This window comes from Anticarsia gemmatalis, chromosome 16 (genome assembly GCF_050436995.1).
Source record: "Anticarsia gemmatalis isolate Benzon Research Colony breed Stoneville strain chromosome 16, ilAntGemm2 primary, whole genome shotgun sequence".
NCBI lineage: Eukaryota > Metazoa > Arthropoda > Insecta > Lepidoptera > Erebidae > Anticarsia > Anticarsia gemmatalis.
In genome coordinates, this window is record NC_134760.1 from 2,195,516 (window position 1) to 2,219,789 (window position 24,274).

At 44.1% G+C, this 24,274-nt stretch overlaps 1 protein-coding gene across 1 annotated transcript in view; it reads right to left on the reverse strand.

Moving 5' to 3' along the window:
- Snoo (Sno oncogene) overlaps positions 1-22,607 on the reverse strand; it is a 73,179-nt gene extending 50,572 nt beyond the window's left edge. Inside the window, exon 1 of the mRNA XM_076124696.1 lies at positions 21,659-22,607. Within this exon, the coding sequence (XP_075980811.1) occupies positions 21,659-22,462 (804 nt within the window). The 5' untranslated portion in view covers positions 22,463-22,607. The remainder of the gene's footprint in view (positions 1-21,658) is intronic.
- Between the last annotated feature and the right edge of the window lie 1,667 nt (positions 22,608-24,274).

Below are 24,274 nucleotides of genomic sequence, written 5' to 3' on the forward strand. Positions count from 1 at the left end.
GCTTCTATCGATTCCGTAAGTGCAACTGTCTAAAACTAAATAATCGATAACGTAATCGACAACAAATATCGGAACATAAATAATTCACTAAGATATAAGCTGGTCAAAATACGAGCGCACTTATCGACGCTCACAAAAAGTTTCCCTTTGAATTTTTCTGCAAATGATAGACATTTTCGTAAAATATCACCAGTTCGGGTCCAGATATTGATGTCAGCAAATTGAAACATAACTATAGACGTGGCAATAATCAACCTATTTGTATTCTAAGTACTGCCCTAACAAAAGGGAAAACGCCTCCATCCCGGATATTCCAAGAAAAAGTGTATGTTTTCAAGAAATACTTTGCAAAAGTTAAAATTAATGAGGCTCGCTCTTTCAAGAAACATGACAAAATTGTGAAAATGAAAAAGGTTTGTGTCGACAAGAATGTAGTGTACAACGCTCCGTTTTTGCGAAACATCAGCTATCGTTTTCATCAAAAATGCTCAATGGAGTGTAAAACAAATAAAACGTGCATCCCTTTGTTTCGAAATTTCAAAGCGGGACTGGATATCGGCAGTACGGACTCTGAAAAGGTTATTTTTAACTTTGATTTAGTGAATGAACACGATTTTCCCATTAGAATTGTTATTTTTCACGTGTGCACACGCCATTAGCACGACCTTTCTGATGTAGAGCCAAAGTAACAATACTTTTAGCTGGAAAATGTGATATTGTTGTAATTTACAAAGAAAAATTTACGACAACATAACTAGAAACCGTTTTACACACAATGTTTCACGTGGGTTTGAAGGGAGGCGGAAAACTTATTAGGAGATGGCAAATACAGCATCATTTCCGCGAAAATTGTTTCTCTTGACAGACATGTTGGAACAGCTTGCCACTTTATATATCGGGTGGAGTAGTTTTAGAAATATTACATGATGAACAAACCTTGTAACGCATAACACGCGCGCATACGCATATATTCGCGATTCAAATACCACAGACAAGATGGTGCCGCCTGTCACGATTTAAATTGCGCTGTAAATCTTCTGTCTAAGTGTTCTCCTCAAAATATTGCTAACCATCCATATAATCGTCTAATCTACGAAACGCGAGGCAAATGTGTAGCAATTTGGGTAAATCCAAATGGACTGAGATTCTTGTAATATAATTAGTTAATTACATATAATTTTGTTAGATCTAAGTCAAAGCTAGGCCGCGCAGAATGTACGGACAATAAACTTACTTTACCGAGATACCTACTAACGATCTTAATTAACGTCTGTGTGTCCAATTACTAAGGTTTTCGTATTAAATTAATTAATCATTCTCATAAACATATACCGACAATATGCCCCAACATATAAATTACAGTGGAACTATAAAAGCGAGACGTGAACAAATAAGACTTCACACAATACAACTAGACGTGTTAAATTTACGATCTCTTTTCATAATAATGCTCTAGAATACCTACACATTGAGCAATTATTAGAGTAAGCTTTGTTTCAAAATGCGAGGGAATTCATTTCGACACTAGACTTTTTTGTTTGAACAACACACGTTGTTTACTCTATGGTAAGACGATCGAATAAAAAAAGTTAACTGACATTTGGAATTACCGCGCAAAATTTTGCAGAATTTGAAACGTAATTTTTTGCGAAAGGCTAATTTCAAATTTGAAATTCAGCTTTGACTATAATAATTTTAATAAGTTGCATTATTATTATGTTATTTAATGGTCTAATATCTATGCTCGTTTGCTTTAATCAGCCATTAGATCTCCCAAATTGGTTAGTTCAGAGTCTTGAGTGCGTGATTATTATAAATAAGTCATAATAATAGTGTTAAGAAAAAATGGCCAATGTAATAGCGTGTCGAGAAACATTGTAGGATTTCGTGTTTGATATACAGCTCAACATTTTTCTTGATGATTTAATTCCGTCGAAATGACCAACCTTTTTTAGAATTGCTTAATTTTTTGAAGTATTTCATGAAATATTCTACGAAGTAGGTAATAGAAGTGAAACGCTTGAAAGTTTCGTGTCTCATTACAGTGCAGGTGTGAGAAGTTAATTTTCCTTAATATTCGGCGCACCTGCATCGGTACGTAACAAAGGGCGACATGATGAAAATTAGGAGTTTAAGCTTCACAATTATACAGTTACGGTTTGTTCACATTAATGAGGCATCTCAGTAATAAATATAGACAAGGTTCGCCCTAAATGAAACATCACTTGACGGAACTGTTAAGTTTTATGTCTCATTATTTCCACGTTAGCATTTGTAACACAAGAGCCGCCGCATTATAACGAATATTATCATAAATAAGTAGTTTATGTTTATATTGCGTACGTAATACAGTGATAATTACGATTCTAATTAGTTATTATAAACAGCTGGTTCATATCGCTGACAAAACTCTTTACAAAGACGAATATTTTGTAAAACCACCGGCACGTGACGGCATATATTTTGTATCACTATTTATTTATTTTAAGAAAAATCAACCGGTGTAACTAATTATATTCAACCAGATATCACAACGATTACTTGAATATATTAAAGCAAGAAGAGCATTGTCTATATCTTATACAGACATTGCATACATACCAAATTTAAATAATATAGTCTAAGTACTCAAAAGAGTTAGTTTTAGTATAAGATAGAGGTCAAAGAAAAAAGTCAATGGTACCGAAGCGAAGCACAGGCATATAGACACGTCCTTATGTAAACAGCTGATACTAGCTAACCCAGAAATGAATTACAATATAGTCACAAAATAAAATTATTTATCCCTCGAGGAAATGACACAAACAAACCGAACACTAAACTAAAACAGCCAGATTTTATAACTCCCGGCATTTTCATTGAGAAACGAAAGCTAGAACGTAATAAGTTTATTTTTCTGATCCAATTTACGAAAAAACCGACTTGTTTATTCTATTGCGGTTGACACTTTTTTTTTCTAATTTACAAAAGTAGTACCTGTCAAACGAGTCCGGTCGGTAAATAATTCGCACAATAGCGCAAATTGTGCCTTATTGCTAACACAACATAACAGTCTGTAACTTGAACATATTTCGCCAAGGTTTCCTTCACAATTAGAAGTGGAAGAACTAAAATGATATTCAGCGTTTCTTGAGAATCGGATAAATCATCATCCGATATCTACGAAAGTATTTCGTGCTAGATAATATAATATATAAAATGTAGGATTTGATGTAGGTTACTCTACGTTTCGTGAAAGGTTTTCTAAGAAATCTTTTATCAAAAAACCGTAATAAGATTTCCTTTTACACAAATAAAGATATTTGTTCAGAAAATGTTATCTCTTATTACGAGTATTCGTGAAATCAGGTTGGTAGTGTTTATTATGCTAAACAATTGGCCACACCAGGTAATTGTGGTGCAATGAACCGCGAACCACTTGCAAAGTATCGGGCCTTTTTTCAAAAGGATGTGCCAGTTGTTCTGCTATTTTTACAATAGATTTTCTTACTAAATATAAATTAAATGTTAAACGATTTTTTCAAGGTATTATTTATTTTGTTATCAAATATTACCGTTAAATATCTGTGTACCGTACTGAATGATTGCATTTTATAAAAAAGGCAAAGCTGAAAATTATTTTAAATCACTAGAAAATCAAAGTATCATGTAATTAAAATCTCTGCTACACGTAATCCTAACGTTTTATTCAGCGACATAAAAATGTCGGGCACCAACAGACTTGAGTGCGTCCAGTGAGTTATTATTATACAAGTATTTACGATCGTAAATATGTAGTTATGTATGTTTCATTGGTCAATTTGGCACCTCGTTGCACGATGCCATAAACGATACGTATTCGTTTTAAAATTCGCGGTGGCGTGAGTCGCATACTCATAAAAGATTCAAAACTTATCTTCGCACCTCGCTGCGTACAAGAATGCAATGCCATTTTACTCTAAACACACTTCCTCTTCCTTTTAGGAGTTAATGTGTATTCGGCGTTTCCTGCACGAAAATCTAAGGCCAAGTGCGTGTATAACGGACTTGTAAAGCTGTTCCTAATTACGTATTTAATGCAGTCAATTACGAGAGAGAGAAAGCTCCTTCGCGTCTCTCAGCCGGACCTATGTTTACCCAATTTCCCTGGCATCTCGCTTGTTTAAATTTCCCTCATTCTGGCTGTCTCCTCTCAAATAAAGAGGCAATTCATAGTTAGGTAATTTACATTGTTAAGTCACATAATTTACGAGAGCACCGCACTGTGACAGGAGCCTTTCTACCTCCTTAATCCACCCTCTGACCTAGAAAACAGAAACTTCTTGCGTTGACGTAACGAGAGCGGCGGTAATGCCAACTTGCAGAATTTGTACATGTTACTTGGCTACAAAAATCCGTTAATCTGTAAGTCCTTGCTGATTTGTAGTATGTTAATAAACAATGAAAGAGTAACCTTGTAGCTGTTTATTTAGCATTGGTAGTTGTACTAATAAATTGTGACTTTCTTTTTAGTTCTCAATCCTCGGTGAATCTGTAAAATCGTCCATGCTGGAATGGACACGAATCTTCGAGATAAGTGAACGAACTAGTAAATAAACCGCTTAGAAATCCAAAGTGGTTTAATTTAAGGCACAAGGTAATAAAAACGGTGTAATACAATGCCTAATTAAATCGTTCGACGCCTAGACCGTTTCATGTTTTTCGCCTATTTCTAAGTGGCAGTAGGTAATTAAAGTAGCGATAATGTTAGAAATATTTTTTCCGCCGCACAGTTTTGCAATGAAAAAAAACCTATAGCCACTTCGGTCTGCATGTCGCCCTCGCACGTCTATAAACAAGCATATCTACAAATCCACACGGCCGCTGTTGCTAGGCGTGCTAATCGGCTAAATCACGGAGCCGCGCATCCATACCGCCAGTCGCTTCGACTCCGGGCCTCCTCGATTCAACCATATAATACACAGTTCCCGCAACCCGACCACGACAAATAGATAAACGTGTAAGTAAAATAGTGCGCGACGGACTGGAAACTTAAAATAGGCGGGTTATATACGAAGTAAATGTACCGCGTTCATATGTTTCGCATACAATTTGCATGCTTTGAAGTAGGGTTGGCATACTAAATAGAGACTATTTTTAATTTAAGATATATTTGCGCTTTTGCCCTCGACCGTGTGGGAAACCACTCGGAACATAATGTTCAGTTAAATAGTATTATTGTTGAGATAAGGTTTGGGATGTGAAACTATTTACGGCGAATACGTGATATGGTTGTACACAATAGCACGTTGCCTCGAATTGCTTGCTATTTTTAGCCGACCACATTCTGACCACAATGAGACCACAATTGTTAGCGAGTTATCAAAAGTCTTCTTCATTAGGTATAAATATAATTGAATGTTACACAAAACCTATAATCAGTACACGAGGAAATTCTCGATACGTAGGTAAATTAATAGGAATATTAATCCTGTATTAACTTAAAGGCTAGGTTCCAATCATTTGAAAAGGAATGCTGAAAACCAGATTTTATTACAAACTCCCAGATAACAGTATCATTAGTATTTCTCTCACTAATTATCAGTAAAAAGCCCGGAAATTATCAATACCACCCGCTATTTTACTCCAAAGCAGAATTCATTTTGGCTAAACAAGATTTTTTGACAAAAATCGAACTCATTATCACTTTATTTCATAAGATAGACTGGGTAATTGTCCGAATACTATCAAATCAACTCTTCGTCCTCTATACATAACAAAAAAGCAGTCTTTATCCGTATGTCTGTGGTGTTGTCCGTACATATTCGGTCCCCCTGCCTCGCCTGTTCCCTCGGCAGTCGCTGCCGGTCCCAAGTGCTTGCACAACACTTACAATGTAACATGCACGATGCTGTGCCCATTACTCTGATAATCATTCGCTAGTAGCTGTTTCACGGATATGTGCTCTTGTAGTTTACTTGTTTTTAGCTAGAAAACACGCCAGTTAGACAGGCATTACTCTAATTGTAAGATTATAGGTGTGGTTAAAGAAATTCTATCCTTAAGGAGAAACTTACAACTAAATCGTGATAAAATTATTTCCTTGTTACGTTATAGTTCAGATATACCTGGCTAGTAGATCGGCTTGTGGCTTTTATTAAAGCTTCTGAGACAGTACATTCTCATTAATTCTTAAATTGCTTTTTATTTCTGTGTTAAATACTATAATCTAAGGAGGAAAACTAAGTACAGCATAATGGCTTTCAAATAATTGTCAACTAAAATACGTGATAGCCCCCCATGCGAATTAATAGAAGCCTGAGTCATAACTAATTAATATACACGGGTTAAGGAATAAAAACTATGAAATACCAAACACGTTAAATAACAACATGAAACATAAATATTAAAACGTAGTCGGCAACAGTATCATGTACTCACGCAGTGCTAAACGCCTTTGGGAATAAAATGCTTCGTACCAAGGTTTCAGGGCCCAGAAACTTAATAAGGATCAATTTACAATTTATACGTAAGAAGTTTAGAGGCTGAACACTTCGAATTGAGTTCAAGACAGTTTACTACCCTTCCAGGGGTCCCGAGCTCGTCAATTTTGGGGGGTGAAGAGGGGGGGAAGGTCGATTACTTACACGCGCGCGTTTTACTAGAAATACGGTGAAGTGTGGCAGCTAAGCCGACGGACAAAGATCTCGTCGGATATTCGGGGATTAAGCGACAATGTTGTAAGAAAAAGTTTTCATAAATTACTAGCTAATACTTTAAGCTTTGTACTATTAGTTGGGCGTAAAGAAACTACTTCCTTTGAGTCTAAGTCTCTTACTGTTCCTAACAAGGAAATAAGGATGAAAATTAAACCACACTTCTAAGTCTTGTGATTTCCCGTCAACCACCATTTGTAACGCTTACGTGATACGTAAAACACAAAATTGATAATTAAATTAATTAAATCAATATACCTAAATAAAACTCTTCCGTTACTGAATGAGTGACTGATTGATGGGCAATGTACAGCCGAAACTACCGAGCGTAGAAAGTTGAAATTTGGTATGAAGATTCCTTAGGAAGTGTAGAGTAGCACTAAGAACGGATTTTCAGAAGTTCTTCCCGAGAATGGTTTTAAGCGAGCAAAGCCACGGGCGGACAACAAGTATCTAATAAAACCATTGTACAGTCTTATATCATTCAAAACAGTCATAAACAACGAAATTCAAATAGTCTATTGCCTAAATGCTGCTCACAAACACAAGGTAACGCCGTTCTCTCAGCAACATGATAATTGAATGCAGATCTTGAAACATTGACCAAGTATTATGGAAGGTGAACATGGAGCCTCGTGATTGGTGGAGGCGGCAGGCGCGGCTCGGGCCTCGGCTCCGTTCACTTCTGCACTTCGCGTGACAACAGCACGGACATACCTCATCGTTTATATTGTAGTTGATAGTACACTTAGTAGTACTTATGTTATTAAACAATGCCTGTCGCGTTTTCAAACCGTACGTTTTGTACTTAGTACAGAATTTGATTGGTAGAGCAAAGTTTTCTTTTAATTAGCTATTATTCTATATTTGTTGATTAACAATACTGTGTTATTATCTCCGCTTTTTAGGCTGCACAAGCTGATCGTCACAAAGGGAATCACTAATCATAAGAGAAAAAAACTAAACGTACTTATAAAACAAACATATGAAATGGCAACTGGACTAACTACTAATGACAAAGTTAATATGAAAAGAGGTTTATATTTCCGTATATTTACAGAGAGGATAGTATAATATTCGTCTAGAAGTAAAACAGAATAAGTATTTCAGCCATTGTCGGGTCTTCATTGTACGCACACGTATCTTTTCTCTTTCGCCGAGAGACAATAACTTTCACCCGCCTTTTATCGATTAGCGGAATTTTGTACGAGTTTTGCTAGTTTCAAAACGTTCCAATGAGGTTTTAGCTTCGTACTGGCTGGATACAATATGTTAATAAGAAGTTTGTAAAATAACGCATCAGCATTCTATAATCTATATTTAGAACATCGTTTTAATGCTGGTCTAAAATTAAAAGAATCACCCACGTAAAAAAAAAATATCAGACTTACTACTTGGCAAATGTCAATGTCAAAATTTTGATGTTGACAGCTGCACATTTTAAAAGAAAACTAGTTCTTACGCTACAGTTTAAGATATAAACATATTCATAACTCAGCTATTTGAAACGAGGTGCAATCATCTCAAAGTTCTAAGAAGTAATACAAGCACGCAATTACATTCAACACTCAGTGCGGTGGTGAACTGAAACGATGCCTAATAACCGTGCAGCGTCGCAGCTCAATGCATATAAATACAACACGATAGAAAGGGATTCTACAAACCATTTGATATACTCAATTTTTAAATATAATACACTGCCTACCAGGCTTTAGTCGACTAGAAGACTTTAGACAAAAGTAGACTTTGCATTCTTTAAGAACTCTCAGGCATGCAAGGTTTCCTTACAATGTTCTCCTTTAAAACAAGTGACAATAATTTCTAATACGCGTATAACTTTGAAAAGACATTGGTGTAAATAAAAAGACCTATCTATTTTAATAAAATCCAAGCTAAAAGCAATGATTGTTCCAACTATACGATGGGACTCTAAGTCCCCATAAGTGTGATAGAAATAAAAATGTTATTATTGGTATAAAAGAACAATGAATGTGTATTGAATTAGTATCATAACATGAGTATTGTGTCAGAAAGTTGACGTAAACATACCATTTATAATCGTAAATAAATATCTGTTGTGTTCTGTACAATAAGTGCGAGTATCTTATTAAAGACCATATTTTAGAATTATTAACTTGGAGATGAAAAAGAGTGAGAATGGTAACAAAAGCAGTTTGAAGAGAACGTAGCGTTGGACTCTACCTACCCCCATGGGATTAAGGCGTGATTTTTGTAGTACGTTTTCCATCATAACAGTTAGCCCGTTACCATAATTGAAATAAATAAAGTATCGTAACCTTAAAATAGTTTCCAACCTGCACTTGGCTAGCATAGTGGACTCAAGGTCTTAACCCTCCCTCGTTTGGGAGGAGACCCTTGCCCAACAGTGGGACAGAAGTAGGTTAAATAAAAACGAAAATAAAATCCTTAGTACTCTCATCGCGTTGAGGACCAGTCTAACAATTTAATATTACGTATTGTTAGTAAGATACACTAGATTCAACAAACTTTATTATCACAATAAGTATTCAAAGACCTAGTTACTCTTTAACACCATTTTAACGTAATTTTAAAACACAACAAAAATATACCTACAACTTCGTATCGTTATAAAAAAATTGCATGCAAACCACGCATATGCATGCGTCTTAAGTTGCTATACAAATAATGACATGCGCAAGAGTCCCGACCACAGCGTGTACCTCTATTGTTTACTTCTATTATAGGGTTGTATTATATCCATGAATACGCTTTGAATATTATTATACGGGTTCTTTTGTAAAGGGTGTCTAATTACATGAGATATTGGGGCGAATGCAGATGCCGTGAAAGGAGTTTTGAAGTAGTGGTACTAATTGCACCAGGTGTTAGTGAATTTAATAATGCGATAATTTTCAGTCGGTTATAAATATCTTATAGTCTGCAAACTTAACAGTCTTTGAATATCACACTTTATCTGGAGTATAATTGCAATTTTGCGTATACAAGCATACATAAAATCACACCTTCTTTCTTTATGCAGAGACCTGAACTTGAAATTTGGTATGAAGATTCCTTAGGAAGTGTAGTAAAAGAGGATTTTTGGAAATTTGGAAGATAGAAAGCCAATCCACTATTTGAAATATCAGCAAAAAAAGGTGTGAAAACAGGAAAAATAACGTCCGTGTGGACGAAGTCACGGGCGACAGCTATTCTTTGTATAACTCTGTAATCAAACCCGGAACTCGGTCACAAGCTAGGACCACCAAAGTCGTAACTTGGCACTGAATTGATAAAATGGAGAGCTATTTCATTGGATTAGATTACATTAATCAGCCTTTAATTAAAATCCGGTTATTAGGAGATACGCGAGACATAGTAATGATAAGTTTCTACACTACTTACTGGGATAGTCTATCTTAACCTTATGATAGTATGTCAGTGAAAATCTCCGAAACTACTGAATGGATTAATAATTAAATTTAACCCATTAATGTTTCACTGCTGGGCAAGGGTCTCCTCCCGTAATGAGAGAGAGGATTTAGGGCTTGAGTCCACCACGCTGGCCACGAAACAATAATGTGTGCGATTCACGAACAAGTAGTTGTTTCGGGTCTGGTGTACTTTGTGCCCGTGTTTGTATCTTTTGTAAAAGTTGCGACACGAGAGCAATTCTTAGCGCAGGAGATGCCTTTCAAAAAAAAATCTTACACTGACAGAAAGCTAGACTACCTATCTCACTTTTTATTACAGGCAATCTCTCAAAATCGACGCCAAAAAAATACAAAATGCTAAAATTTCTTTACCTAAATTCCTTTCGCTAAACTCAATAACTCGTAAATGATTTTGATTAAAGATTCATTAGTAGTGAAAGAAATGTACCTAATAATGAGCGTCATTAGTGATCATTGATATTTGTGGCACCACTTGAGTACACTCGGTTGAATGAGGCGTTCACCGAACATATTCTTTTTTACATACGCCATCATCCGAGAGCTTGCTTTGAAATAATATGCACAATAACATCGTTTTTTTTCGTTTTGGTAACATCTTGAAGAAATTTCGCATGGTTTCTTGATATGCTAGCTATCTCTAGAAAAGAGTCTTGCACAAAAATAATAGCTAATACTTATGAGTTAGTAAATAAAATGACTTAAAGTAAGTATCCTTGCATTTCGTCGTTAGCTTTTTACTTATTTCCATAATCAAAGGATTTAAGTTGACACCCAAGTGGTCGATGATCCGAACCCGAGGCAACACACCAATGACTTTCCGAAGTTATCTGTGTGTTACAAATGACTATCCCTTGCTCTAACAGTGAAGGAAAACAACGTGATAAAATCTTGCTTGCCTAAAAAGTTAAACACATTTCTTGAAGGCATGCAAAGTCGCCAACCCGCACTTGGGCAACGTGGTGGACTCAATTCTTTACCCCTCCCTCGTTCGGGAGGAGACCCTTGCCCAGCAGTGGGACAGTAATGGGTTAAAAACATTCTATGGTAATCGATATAATTTTCTCGATAACAACCATTGATATTACGCTAGTAAATTACAAGTGAATCGCCTGCATCATCCTGAGGCAGGTAACTGTTATCTCCAGTAGCCGTTAGCCCGGACGTGGTAAGTTGCAATTACCATTTAGTTAAATATACTCGGTTTAAGTTGCTCCTGTGTAGATTGATGGAAGATAGCGAGGTACTATGTACTACTGCAAAACTGAGTTTAAAATGTGAAGGGTGAATAGGAATGTTTGTGTTATTTGTAAAGAGAAAAAGTGTAAAAGTATACCTATATTTTTTTGCTATTAGAAAGAGACATCTTCCCATTTTTTCTTTTATTCAACAGTCAAATTATCGCGGACTTACGAGTAGTCTGTTTCCAATTAGACATCCAAGTAGAAAGCTTTTTAATTATCTTTAGGTACGTAGACACTGGACCTTTTAAAACCTACGTTTTAGTAACTTAAGAAATAAGTAAGACTACTTGACTATTATAGATTTATGTATCATCCCAACCCGAAAATCCTAACTACTTTTTTGAGTGCCCACTTTGAGAGAGACCACTCCATTTTTAAGAGAAACAAGGTATTTTGGAAATAAGAAGAAGCATATTTTATTACAAATCGACTTCAAAAAAGGAGGTATTTTGTAAATTAGAAGCAAATTAAAAGCTAAAAATCCCGTCTCAAAGATTTAAGAGCGACATCGTGCGTCTATTTATAAGTATTTGTGTAGTCAAGTAAATACACGACGAAGTTAATTTAGTAGCTGTTTGTACGTAATTAGCTGTTAGAATTACACGACACTTTGACTTAATACAGCGCTGGAATGCAACGAAACTGTGTCAGGTTCAATGATGTAAGCACGAGAATATAAACTTGAAGAATTCAGTTTCAGACTGTCAGCTATGATTAGGTTTAACAACTTAAAGTACCTAATTATAGATGTTTAATATAATGAAATTATGTCAAGACGAAAACTAGCTTGATTTTGTTCTCGATCTTCTTTTGAGATAAATCATCTTAATCCATTCACCCCCGGTTTCTGAGCTCTCCGCTAAATGTACCTCAGAAACTGGGGGTCAGTCTTTTGTTTAAGAGAGATAAAAAAATTAGTTATCTATATGTACGAACTTTTGCATTAAGAATATTAGTGCAAAATATAGTATTAAGAAACATAGAGCTTTCAAGAAGTTATCACTAACTAATGATAAACCGTAAAACTTTTGCTATGTAGGTAATAAATATTATGTAGTTAAATATAATGTTCAATTCGAATTCTACACAAATTTCTCAAGATTGATTATCTATAAAAAAAATCTTCTAACAGCTGTTATTTTCTTTAATAAAACCTTAAACTCGTATTATCTATTGCCCTATATAAAAAAAGAAGTGCCAATATCCGGCTAAAGCTTACGTAAGTAGGGGAACACCCAAGTGGTTAACAAATTAGCTAATTAAACCGTACAATGCGAATTTTATCTGTAGCCGCGTCACGTTGTTCATTCACTCAATTAATTCTGTTAAGATAAGCTGCTATATTTTTAATAATTAGTCGAGATTTTGTAGCATAGTCTTTGAGATAAGGAATATCCGCTTAGAATATGATTTACTTTTAAAAACAAACCATAGACAAAGTGTAGCGTATAAAAACCACAGATTATAAAACTGTGTTATAGAATAAACTATTTTTTTATCGGCCGCAACTACAATAGCTTTTCAAAGTGCCACCCCATCAATCACTGTCAGAAAGTAAAAAAATAGTGCAATCAATATATTGCGCACTTCGTAAAAAACGAGTGTAATCGTAATTGACCAATAGGAGGCGAGAAAAGGATATAAAACTTGCTATCTAATGCTACTGATATTCAATATTAATGTAGTTTTTATCTGACAATTGTCACAAATGATAAAAGTGTTTTTGCAAATCCCTTGCCGAATTTAGTGCCTATTGTGACTAAGTTAGTGATACTTTTATAAGCTTGATCAGACTTTTGACGCAGATGAATTTATCGATATAAATCGTGAAGAAATTGAGAAATACTCGAATTCAGATAAATATTTCAGTTATTCGAACTTAGCATGGAAGAATTAATATTGTTTAAACCCTAGAGACAGATACAAGACACTCCGTCGTACATCGCCGTCCTTTTTTTTTTTTTTTTTTTTTTTTTTTTTTTTTTTTTTTTTTTTTTTTCGTCAGGAAAATGCATTACTGCATGTCCCGCTCCAGGGAGGTAGCGGGGGTCTGTCGGGCTCTCCCGCCGGCTAGGCGTTCCGGCTTTTAAATTTGGGCATACCGACTAAAAACCTGACGGTGTTCCTTCAACTGTCACCATAAAGTGGCCAGGACGCGGTACCTCCGATTGGATACTCCGCGTCCTAGCCGGTGACGGCCCGCTTTGGATGCGGGCCCACCTTCGAGCGGGGGCGGGCATGAATATTGCCCCCCCTAGCTCTCCACTTCAAGGGGGTATGCCAGGAACACACAGCACACCCCCACCTCTCGGACCTGTTCCCTGTTCAGGCGACGGAGCGTTCCGCCTCCGCCGCCCACAGGTCCGCGTCACGGGGGCCGGAGATCGTCCCGGCGCCTGCGACGCCCGGTGCGTCTAGCGCGGGATGGGAGGGGAGCGTTAATTTCCCGCTCCCGTTCCGAAGCCTCTTTTGCGGAAATTACATTTTCGCAAAATGAGGCGACGGCCGACCACGCTGCCTCGCTCCCGACCATGGACAGAACCACAGCCGAGAGCGAGAGGTCGCTCCCGACCACCCCGATTAACTCACGGCGCTGCGACGACCACGCCTGGCAGTCTGCCAGCGTATGCAGCGCCGTATCGGGGCAGTCACCACAATGATGGCACCTGGGCGTCTGCTCACGGCCTATACGACACAGGTACTTGCCGAAACATCCGTGTCCGGTCAAGACCTGCGTCAGCCGAAATGTGAGCGCGCCGTGCCCTCTCTCCAGCCACTCCGTGACCGCCGGCCGCACGGCCTCGATAGTGACGAGGCCGGCGCTGGGGTTCTCCAGTCGTCGCTTCCACGCCGCCAGGACGTCTTGGCGGAGCTCCGCCCTGCGCGCCTCGACTTCTTGAGGCGCCGGCATGAAGCCTCCGCCTCGAGCCTCCTCGCGCCATTTATATAGTGACGCGAGGGCCTTTGCGTCCAGATCCCAGGGCGGCGTTCGGGCTAGTAGGCACGCCGCTTCGTATGAGACCGTGCGGTAGCCTCTCACGGCCCTGACGGCCATCACGCGCTGTGGACGCCGCAGCGCGGCGATGTTCCTGGCCGACAGGGCATTGGCCCAAATGGGAGAGCCATATAGGGCCATCGACCGCACGATCCCGGCGTACAGCCGTCGACAGTTGTTATTTGGCCCCCCGAGGTTCGGCAGCAGACGCGAGAGTGCGCCCGCCGCACCTACGAGTTTGGGGGCCAGCTGTCTGAAATGGGCTGTGAAGTCCCATCGACCGTCGAGAAGAAGACCGAGATACTTCATCGACGGTGCAATGCCGATGCGGACTCCGCCTACTATTATGCTGGATCCTGGAGGTGGGCGGCGTCGGGGCCCGTGGAAAAATAGGGCCTCCGTCTTTTCGAGAGCCACCTCCAGACCCAGCCGCCGGATGCGAGCGACGACTTGTGCGACCCCAGCTGTGGCCAGCACCTCCGCGTCGCGGTGCGTCTTCCCCCGGGCTGTAACTAGCGTGTCGTCGGCATAGCAGAATATGCCGACGCCCGGCGGGAGCGCACCGCGTAGGACATAATCGTATCCTACGTTCCACAGGAGCGGGCCTAAAACCGACCCCTGTGGAACCCCACAAGAAACCACTCTTCGCGACCAACCACTTTGACCCGGGTAGACGATCGACCGCTCCTCCAAATAGGCCCCGATGATGCGGCGGAGGTAGGGTGGCACTCGGTGATATTCGAGTGCCACTCGTATGCTACTCCAGGGGAGGGTATTGAAGGCATTGGCGATGTCGAGTGACACCGCCAAGACAACCTCTCCCTGGACTACTGCGTCCTCCGCCAGGGCCCTAACGCGTGCAATTGCGTCTATCGTGGAGCGCCCTTTGCGGAACCCGTATTGTTGGTCCGCTAGGTCCGGCCCGACTTGAGTTAAGTGCGTGACGAGGCGGTCTGCGAGGATGCGCTCGAAAAGCTTGCCCACCTCGTCCAACAACACGATGGGCCGGTACGCGGATGGCGAGTCCGCGGGGCGCCCCTCCTTCTTCAACAGGACGAGCTTCCCGGTCTTCCAAAGTGCCGGGAAGTCGCCCCTCTCCATGCACGCGTTAAAGAGCCCCAGTAGTCGGGGCTCGAGGGCCTCTCGAGCCAGGACCCACGCTCGGCCAGGAATGCCGTCGGGCCCTGGGGCGGTGTTCTTTGCCGCGAGGCGTTGCACCGCCACCCTCAGGTCTACCCGGGTCACCGGGGGAATCTCTTCCTCTTCCATCGTCGTCGTCAGCGTCCCAGCCGGCGGAGCCATGGGCGGCGGGATGTGTGCCGCCCTGAGAGGGAACAGAGTGGAGACCACGTGCTCGACCACCTGGGGCTGGAGACTCTGGGTTAATGGAGGGGCCCAGGGGCGAAGTTTGCCCCTGACCCAACGATACGGGCGCCCCCACGGATCCGAGTCCAGAGTCTCTAAAAGTGAGCCCCAAGCGGCGGTTTTAGCCCTGCTGATCTCTGTTGACAGGGCCTTTTTCGCCGCCCTGTACCTCTCATACAGCTCCGCCTCTTGCGACTCCGCGTCTGGGGGTCGGCGACGCCTCCTGCGGAGGCGTTGGTAGCGGCGGCGCGCCGCTGTACAATTCTTGCGCAATTGCGCGATTTGCGCCGACCACCAGTATACCCTCCGCCGTCCGGGACAGAACCGGACGCGGGGCATCGCTGCATCGCAGACGCGGGTCATATCTGCCCGAAGCCTGTCCGTTTCCGCCTCCACGTCGACGGGCTGTTCTTCTGACGCCTGCGAAATCCAGGCGTCAACGATGGAGGCTTCGACTAGCGCCTCCTTGTCGAGGCGTTTCAGGGACCAGCGCGGTCCGACTTCTACCGGGGTTTCCTGGATACGCAAGGCCCCCGAGGTAACCGGGGAGACGCTGAACCTGATATATCGGTGGTCTGAGAGCGTCTCAACCCCCTCGAGGACTCTCCAGGACTGAACACGGGGCGCAAGTGCTGGGGTGGCAAATGTGAGGTCCACTATGGACCCACCCCGCTGGCGCACGCACGTGTTCACAGAACCCCGGTTCAAAACAACAAGACCCGTGGCCGCCATCCAGTCTTCGACTTCCCTGCCCCGCGCGTCTGTGGACGGGGAACCCCAAGCCGTGGATTTGGCATTGAAGTCCCCGAGGACCAAGGCGGGGCGAGACCTATCACGGCCGACCACGGTTCCAAGTCCCGCAAGAAACGCCTCGAATTCGGCCAAGCTCCGGTTTGGCGAGAAATAGACGCCAACGACGACGATGTCCCCCCATGTGACCGCCACATATCCATGGCCCCTCGCTGTGGGTACGAGGGGCCGAACTCCGACGGCGGCCGGGGAGACTATGGCTACCAAGCCGTCTAAGTCACCCGCCCAGTCATCCCTGGACGGAACAAAATAAGGCTCAGCAGCCACCGCAAGGTTTATGGACCACTGTGCCAGACTTTGGGAAAGAAGATCCTGGGCCCTGGCACAGTGGTTTAAGTTAGTCTGGAGGAGACGGAGAGCCATTATTGTTGGGTCTCCATCTCCGCCACTTCTACCGGCGCGTCAGCGGCATTGGAGGCCGCAGGCCGGTCGGGGGACTGCGAGGCGGCTTTGGCCTTCCTCACAGTCCTCTTCTTCTTTTTACTTTTGGCGGTCTTCTTGACGCCGCTCTGCGCTTTCTGCGCTTTTGGGGGGGAACAAGCCTTACTCCCCACCATGTGCGCCGCTGGCTTACCTACCGCGGCGCAGACGATGCAGTGCGGTGCTTCTGAGCACAGCCGGGCAATGTGGCCCAGCTTGCCGCACCGAAAGCAGGTACCGCTGCGATCCTCCGTGGAGGTGCATCGCGCACAAACATGTCCGCCCTGAAGGCAGCGGTAGCACCTCCGTTCGCGCGGCGGGAGTAATTCGACCCGTGCCGACACCCAACCAATCAAGATGCGGCGGCCATCAACAATCCTTTTGGCCGCCGCTATAGGGCAGCAGACCCAAACCGATCCGCCACCGTGAGGGCCGAGACGAATCTGGCCCAGACGGAAAGAATCGGCGGAGCAATCGCCGGCCGCTGAAAGAGCCGCCTTCACCTCCTCCGGGGAGGCAGAATCGTCCAGGCCCGTAATCCGCAGTTCTGCGGTCTTTGTGGGCCTGGACACTCGAACTGTGTCCTCCCCGAGGACTTCTAACAATTTGGAAGCCAGAGCGTCCGCCTTTCCAGCCCCTTCAGGTCCTGGGAGCTCGAACATTCGAGCCCCTGTAGCCGCGACTCTGAAGCGGACGTCATTGGGGCCTATTCCGATATCGGCCAAGTTGATCTTGGCCTTTGCGTCTCCAATGACGTCACGATATGTTGCTCCGTTTTTTACCGCCTCTGGCTGCAATGTGATGGTGACTGCAGCCGATTTCGGAGCGCGAAGTTTAGGCGTCTTCTTTTTGCTCTTCTTCGCGGTTTCGGTAACCTTGGGCGCCTTGGCTGCCTTGCCATTTTTCCCGACGACCTGCCAATCATTGGCAGCCGTCGGGTTTGAGGACGGCGGTTGGGCTGCCACTGCACTGTACGAGGGCTGCGGGTTTTTGCCCTGCTTACCCTTGGTCTGAGCAGCTGCGGGCTGCGGTGTGGTCGCGATGGCGGATCCGGTAGCCGACGCAGCTAACGACGTTGTGGCCTTGGCTTTTCTGGCGGCGGGAGTTGGTGCCACCGCCTTCGCCGCTCTAACGGCGGGCACGGGTGGTACCCCTGCCGCTTTCTTGTCCGCCGCTAGGGGTGGACGAATGCGAGGCTCCGGCGGAAGCCGGGCCTCTATAGCCCCGAAGCGAGCGTCCACCATCAGGCGGAGGTCAGCGATGGCACGCTCGACTGGAGGCGCCTGCCCACTGGTTTCGGGCTGGGCGCTAGTGGTGGGGCTGTTGCTAGCCACGGACTTTAGAGCAGCGATTTCTCGCCGCATGTGGTCAAGCTCCGCCTGGAGTCTTTGATTCTGGGCCCGCAGCGCAAGATTTTCTTTTGTTGCAGACCGCCTACTCAACTCAGATGCCGCCAGTTTGATGTTCCTGGCGGCTTCTTTAAAGGACTTTGTCCCCTTAAGGTGGCCGGATTTGTCGGCCACCTCCACCACTGCCTCCAGGTTGGAGAGAATGGTATCCGCCAGTTGGACGGCGGATTTTCCTTCGGTGTCGTCACCAGACACTCGTTTCCCGAGCGCCTTCTTCTTCTTCCGCGCCCCGTCCGACTCCTCGGACTCGGGACGCGGTCTTCTCTTGCGCCAAAGACGGCCGCAGTCGGATGGATGGGTGGCATCCGATACCACGCTCATATCGGAGCCAGTGTCGGAATCGACACTGGTCTCCTGAGCGACCTTGGACCTCGTCCTCACCGACGAGGGTCGCGCAAAACTGGACGTGCGCCGACCCTCTGCAACAACGCAGTCTAAACTGCCGGGCTTTTTGCCCCCTATCTCATCAGATTTGGGCTTCTCGCCCCTCCCACTATCCTCATTGGTGGTTTTATTTAAATTAATTGGATCCATACGATTCCCACGAGAAGGGTTGCAAGGGGTAGTCCGCCGTGGCAGAGGCACCATACCACGGTAACCCTTATACCACTGGGGGGCGGGAGGTACCCCAGGGTTGGCCGCTAGCGACTGGTATTCCCTCCAGCCACTCGCATAGCGAGTGAACTCCGACCACGCAAGGCCCCAAGAGGGGGCGCCACTGCCGAAGCTACTGGGGATTTTTTATAGAGGTTGTCTCCTCGCGGCCCGGCCGGTTAAGGCAAGGCCCTCGGTCGCACCCAAGATGGGCGGGATTACGATATGCGACGGCTGACGAGGGCGGCGGCGGCCTGGCCCCCCGTCTGCTCGGGGCAGTGTGAGTGCACACCGAACCCGTCCTCCCACTGACGGCTCACCCGTCCTTCACCCGTGTCCTCTGCAAACAGAGAGACACGCACAGTAATTTTTTATAGAGGTTTTCTTCCTCGCGACCACCACCTCGAAAGAGACGGCAGCCCCCGAACCCGACTTACGTCAGGCCTTACGGGTTGAGTCCCTCCTAGCTTCACCGTGGCTGGATTGCCACGGCTACTGAGCCCCCTCACCACGACAAGGTGGAAACTCCCCGAGGGGGACTCCCCGAGGGGGGTACATCGCCGTCCTAAAAACCTCTTTTGGGCCTAGATTTAAAAGTTAAAATTTGTAACATATGACAAAGCATCCTTAAAAAAAGATGTACGGATGTGAATAAGGCAAGGGAAGTTTATAAGGATCGTGGCAAGCGACGTTCTTTGGTGGCAACTCTCTCTCTCTCTCTTTGGAAAAAAAGTTCTGATTTTCTTTATGTATGTATGTATGACACAGCATTTCAATAGCTAATACAAAATACACACACAAATATACACATTAATAGTAGATAAATACACAGACATAACATTAGGTATAAAAAGATAGGCACAAATCAAAAAACGCTATCGATATTCCTATCTCAATTTTTTATCGCGTCGTTGAGCAAAGGTCGGCCTGTTTTCTGTCTGGAATAACAAATACGTCATTTTTTCTTTCGTTCTAGATTCAAAGTAGGTCAGACCGGTGCAGGAAAACGCTTGTCTATGTTCTATGGATACCAAGGTCTTGGCTACATTACTCTAGTTTTAATAGGGATTAATCGATGTCATGACATAGAGTAGCTTAATTAATCGAAACCAAAGCTGAATTTGCAATTTTCAAATGCTGATTCATCGCACGATAAATGTTTAAAGGTTAGCATTGCACACGATGCGATAATTCATAGAGTACAAGCATTGTTATTGTAATTTTAGAGGTGTGTTGCCCGTTAAACATTCTCGTTTCAAAAATACGTGAATACAGCTTGAATGTGCAATTGCGCATCAAGCTGTGACTTGGGAACCTCCTGCTTATTGTAATAAGATGCTTATTTAGGGACCATTGTTGGGCAAACATTTGCATATTATTCTTCGTTCCTTATTACCCATGCAAAGCCCACAATTTCAAATTCAAAAACTGGGGTCACTGTCATATTATGCGTTTTTTTTTATCATCAACTGTCACATCCATCATTTAGCTGCATTTGCATCAAACCTGCATCGACATGTTTGTAATCATAACAATGCGAGTTTGATGCCCGGACGAAGCCTTTATGTTAGAGGTCACATCACTTCATTCATGAATATTATATTCGATTCATGAATCAAGAAGGACATCATTTAAATTTATAAGAATTCAATGAACTTCGAGCTGATTATGCGGTGTTAGCAGTTAGAATTACGAATGAAACGAATTTCTTAGAAATGTTAGCATTCAACAAATTGCTTATGTTGTGTGACTTGATCAATGTTTTGTTAGACTTTAAACATAGTATTACAGCTGATCTAAGCCGTTTGTTTGTTTACGTACTGCGCAGAAACTACTAGATCGATTTCGATAGGTCTATTCTCATTTACTTTTTACTACAATCAGTTTATTAAGGGAGATATTGGTTTGATAACGCGGTAACCTAACGTATATGACTATGGGCTGTTATGAATGTTGTATGCGCATACAATTTTCCTAACAATAGTTAGGTATTTCAGATGTTTACGTGACAGTAGTCGTACAGTTATCGTGCTATTTATCAGCACAAGTACGAGTGTTTGTGCGATAATTGGTAGGTATAGCTCGTGTGCCGGAAACATGGTGTCATCTAATAGTGCACTAAATTAATGGCGGCCGCTTGTGATCGCGTTGTGCCTTTGTTATGTCAGGAAATGAAAGTGTACGGTGAAGGTCTCACTTTATTGATTGAAGATAATTGCTAATGTACGTTATGAAGATAGAGTGCGCTCTATAATATAAAGTTTACAAACAATAGAATAAGCGAATTGTTGTAAAGAGCACGATCAGCGATGTAGCCTTGATGATTAGTGCTAGGAAGTTAGGTAGGCTTCAGTCATGAAAACGTTGCTATTTTTTGAGTCTGTCAAAACTAATCAAAGAATTACAATAGACGGAAGTCGAATCCAATACGACTCTTATAAGAAAGTAGAGATGATTATTACTATAAGCACACGATGCGTTACTGTTGGAGTCAGAATGTTATACATAATGTAATGTAACATTGTCGGTGTTATGAGCCTTTCACATGTTCCCGGGCCGTGATTAACGTCACGTCTTCCAATAACAATAGCTACCTCGCCAATTACTTCTTATACGGGAACTGACAGATACATGGGCCGCGTGTTGTAATAGATATAAGTACAGACAGCGGTAAACAGTTACCACCTTCTTTACAATAAGCAGCAGAAATACATACCTGTTTCCGTTTGAGGGACAGGTGTGGTTTGACGGCGACGGGCGGCAGGCTCGCGGCGGCGGAGTCCCGCGCCGCGAGCTCGTCCAACAGCGCGGCGCACTTGTCCTTGTCTGTCTCCTCGTCGGCCACCAGCAGGAACCGGCGCCAGCGCGACGAGTCGAAGCCCCAGTGGCACGTGCGGTGCTCCGCGCCGTGCGAGTGGCACACGAAGCGCCGCGGCGTGTACAACATGCGACATTCCAAGCACTGCACTAAGTTCTGGTCGGGCGCGCACACGCCGCGCGCGCCGCCGAAGCACTCGTGGTACACGCGGAAGCCCGACAGCTTGTGCGGGCGCAGCGCCGTGGGCCCGTGCAGCAGCGCCGCGCACAGCCGCTCCGCGTCCGTGTGCGTGATGAGCCCGCACGACGGCGCCGACTTGGGCAGCACGCCCGTCGACTTGAGCTCGTGCAGCTGCTCCGGCGTGCAGCGCGAGCAGTAGATCTGCAGGTCGTCGCACACGCGGTTGATCTGCTCCAGCGTGAAGTCCGTCAGCACCGAGGTGAGGATCTGCGGCAGGCACAGCCGCCGCTCGCCGCCCACGCTGAAGCACGAGATGGGTTCGCCCTCGAGCAGGGTCTCGCCGCGCTCGCCGAGCACCGTGTCGGCGGCGAGCAGGATCGGCGGCGCGGCGGGCGGCGGCGGCGGCGGCGGCGCCTCGCCGCACGGCTCGGCGCGCCCGCACCCGGGGCCCTGGAGGCTGCGCGGCGCGCTCGCCTGGTATGTCTTCAGCACGGAGGTGATGTGCGGCGTCACTACATCCATGTTCGATCACCCCCACTGTCGCTGCGGCTCGGCAGGCGCATGTCACGAGCGAGCCTACGCGCCGGCACGCACGACGCGCTCCGGCCGCGACCGAAACATGTCTGCCGAGCCGAGTGTGCCGTCGCGACGGCCCGGCCGAGCGCGCACCGCTCGCCGCCGGCTTCTCCGCCCCGCCGCCGCACGCACACCCGTGCAAAAAATACGCAAATAACCTCAGTTTCACACTAAACTGACGCACTTTTTCGCTAAAAATTGCTACTACACACACTGTACACTCGAAACCCGAGCGGTGACGACAGATTTGACTCGCAGGAATCGCGCAGCATCGGAACAAAATGGTACGTAATAGATGCGAACGCGTGAGACTGGGGCGTGGATTCCGGCGACCGGCCGCAGTCAAAGCAGCAGACGGATGGCTCGGCTACTGGAGAGTCTAGCCGGCGCCCCGCGACCCGCGCCCGCGCCCGCCGCCGAGTCACGTGACCGACCTTCCCGTCAAAATATCCAGAATGGCGGCGCGAGCTGCGGACCGCCCGCCGCATACACTAACTACTAACAGACGCGCACCTCGGTAGAATTTGATGCTGGGGATAAAAATATTTCCTGTTAGTTAACTTTAATTGGAAATAATCCTTAAATTCAGTTAAATGTATTAAAAGTAACAAATAATATTTTCATCCTTGTCTACCGGTCTAGTGTAGCGAAATTTTGACTGTTAGTAATGCTTGATTTTCATTTTCTTTATCTAACTATAATTATGTGCTTATTGTTACTTTTAAAAACATTGTACCTATATAACTTAGGATCTTCCTATTTTTGTCTTAAGTAGTTGTCATTGCCCTAGACAAATGAACATTGAAAACAGCATGCTAAGAATAATAATACTTGGTCGCTATTGTAGTAAGTAGGTTCTATGAAAGCTGATATAGCCACTATCAACAAATCATTCGACAGATACAGTGACAGGAAATGTATAAAAAAAATCGTATGCTTGCCAATATTTTTCACAAGACGCCAGACTTTCTTTATTGAGTGTAACGTCACCAATTTAGGTAAAAAGTATATAATTGTTAATAATATGGTAAAAACCAAAAAACTACTGTGAATGCAACGTACTAAAAAACCTTTTTTATAGAACAGGCCAAAGGTAATTATAACATCTTTTGAATCTGTTATGTTTAACCGTTGCAGGCAAGATACTATACAGACGAGGCGATTCTGTATACTTGTTTAGTGTTTGTAAGCGCGACACGCGCGGGGCGAACAAGGGGCGAGGGGGGCGCCGCCGCGGGACGAAGGGGGGCGGGGGCAGCTGCGTCTACTCAGTTCGCTCACAGAGCTCCGTGAAAACTGCTTTTATCGCTACAAATATCACTCACTCAAAACACAACCTTATCTCATTGTGACAAAGTCGTTTTTCAAAAAGCGGATGACAAGTTTTGCTGTAAATCATGCGGACGGACGATCTAAATGAAACTTTATGTTACTGGCACAAAGACTAATTTGATGATAAGACTATTTTTAAATCCATATCTCATAAAGAAAATAAATATTCGCTCATTGCTTATTTTGAGATTTTGTCTAAATGTCACCTACTTATTTGATTGTTTTGAAAAGTGGTTAGATAAATACGGCAAAACATATTTGGTAATAAGGACCTATGCTCATGTTTGTCGGAAGGGCGAATCGAGTAGGTACCTATATGGTAGGTACCTACTGTACTATGAGAAACTAAGCCCAATCCATTTGTTTATTCTAGGCACTAATACACGACTGTGAGCTTCTGACTGCGTCTACAAGATACCATGTCGT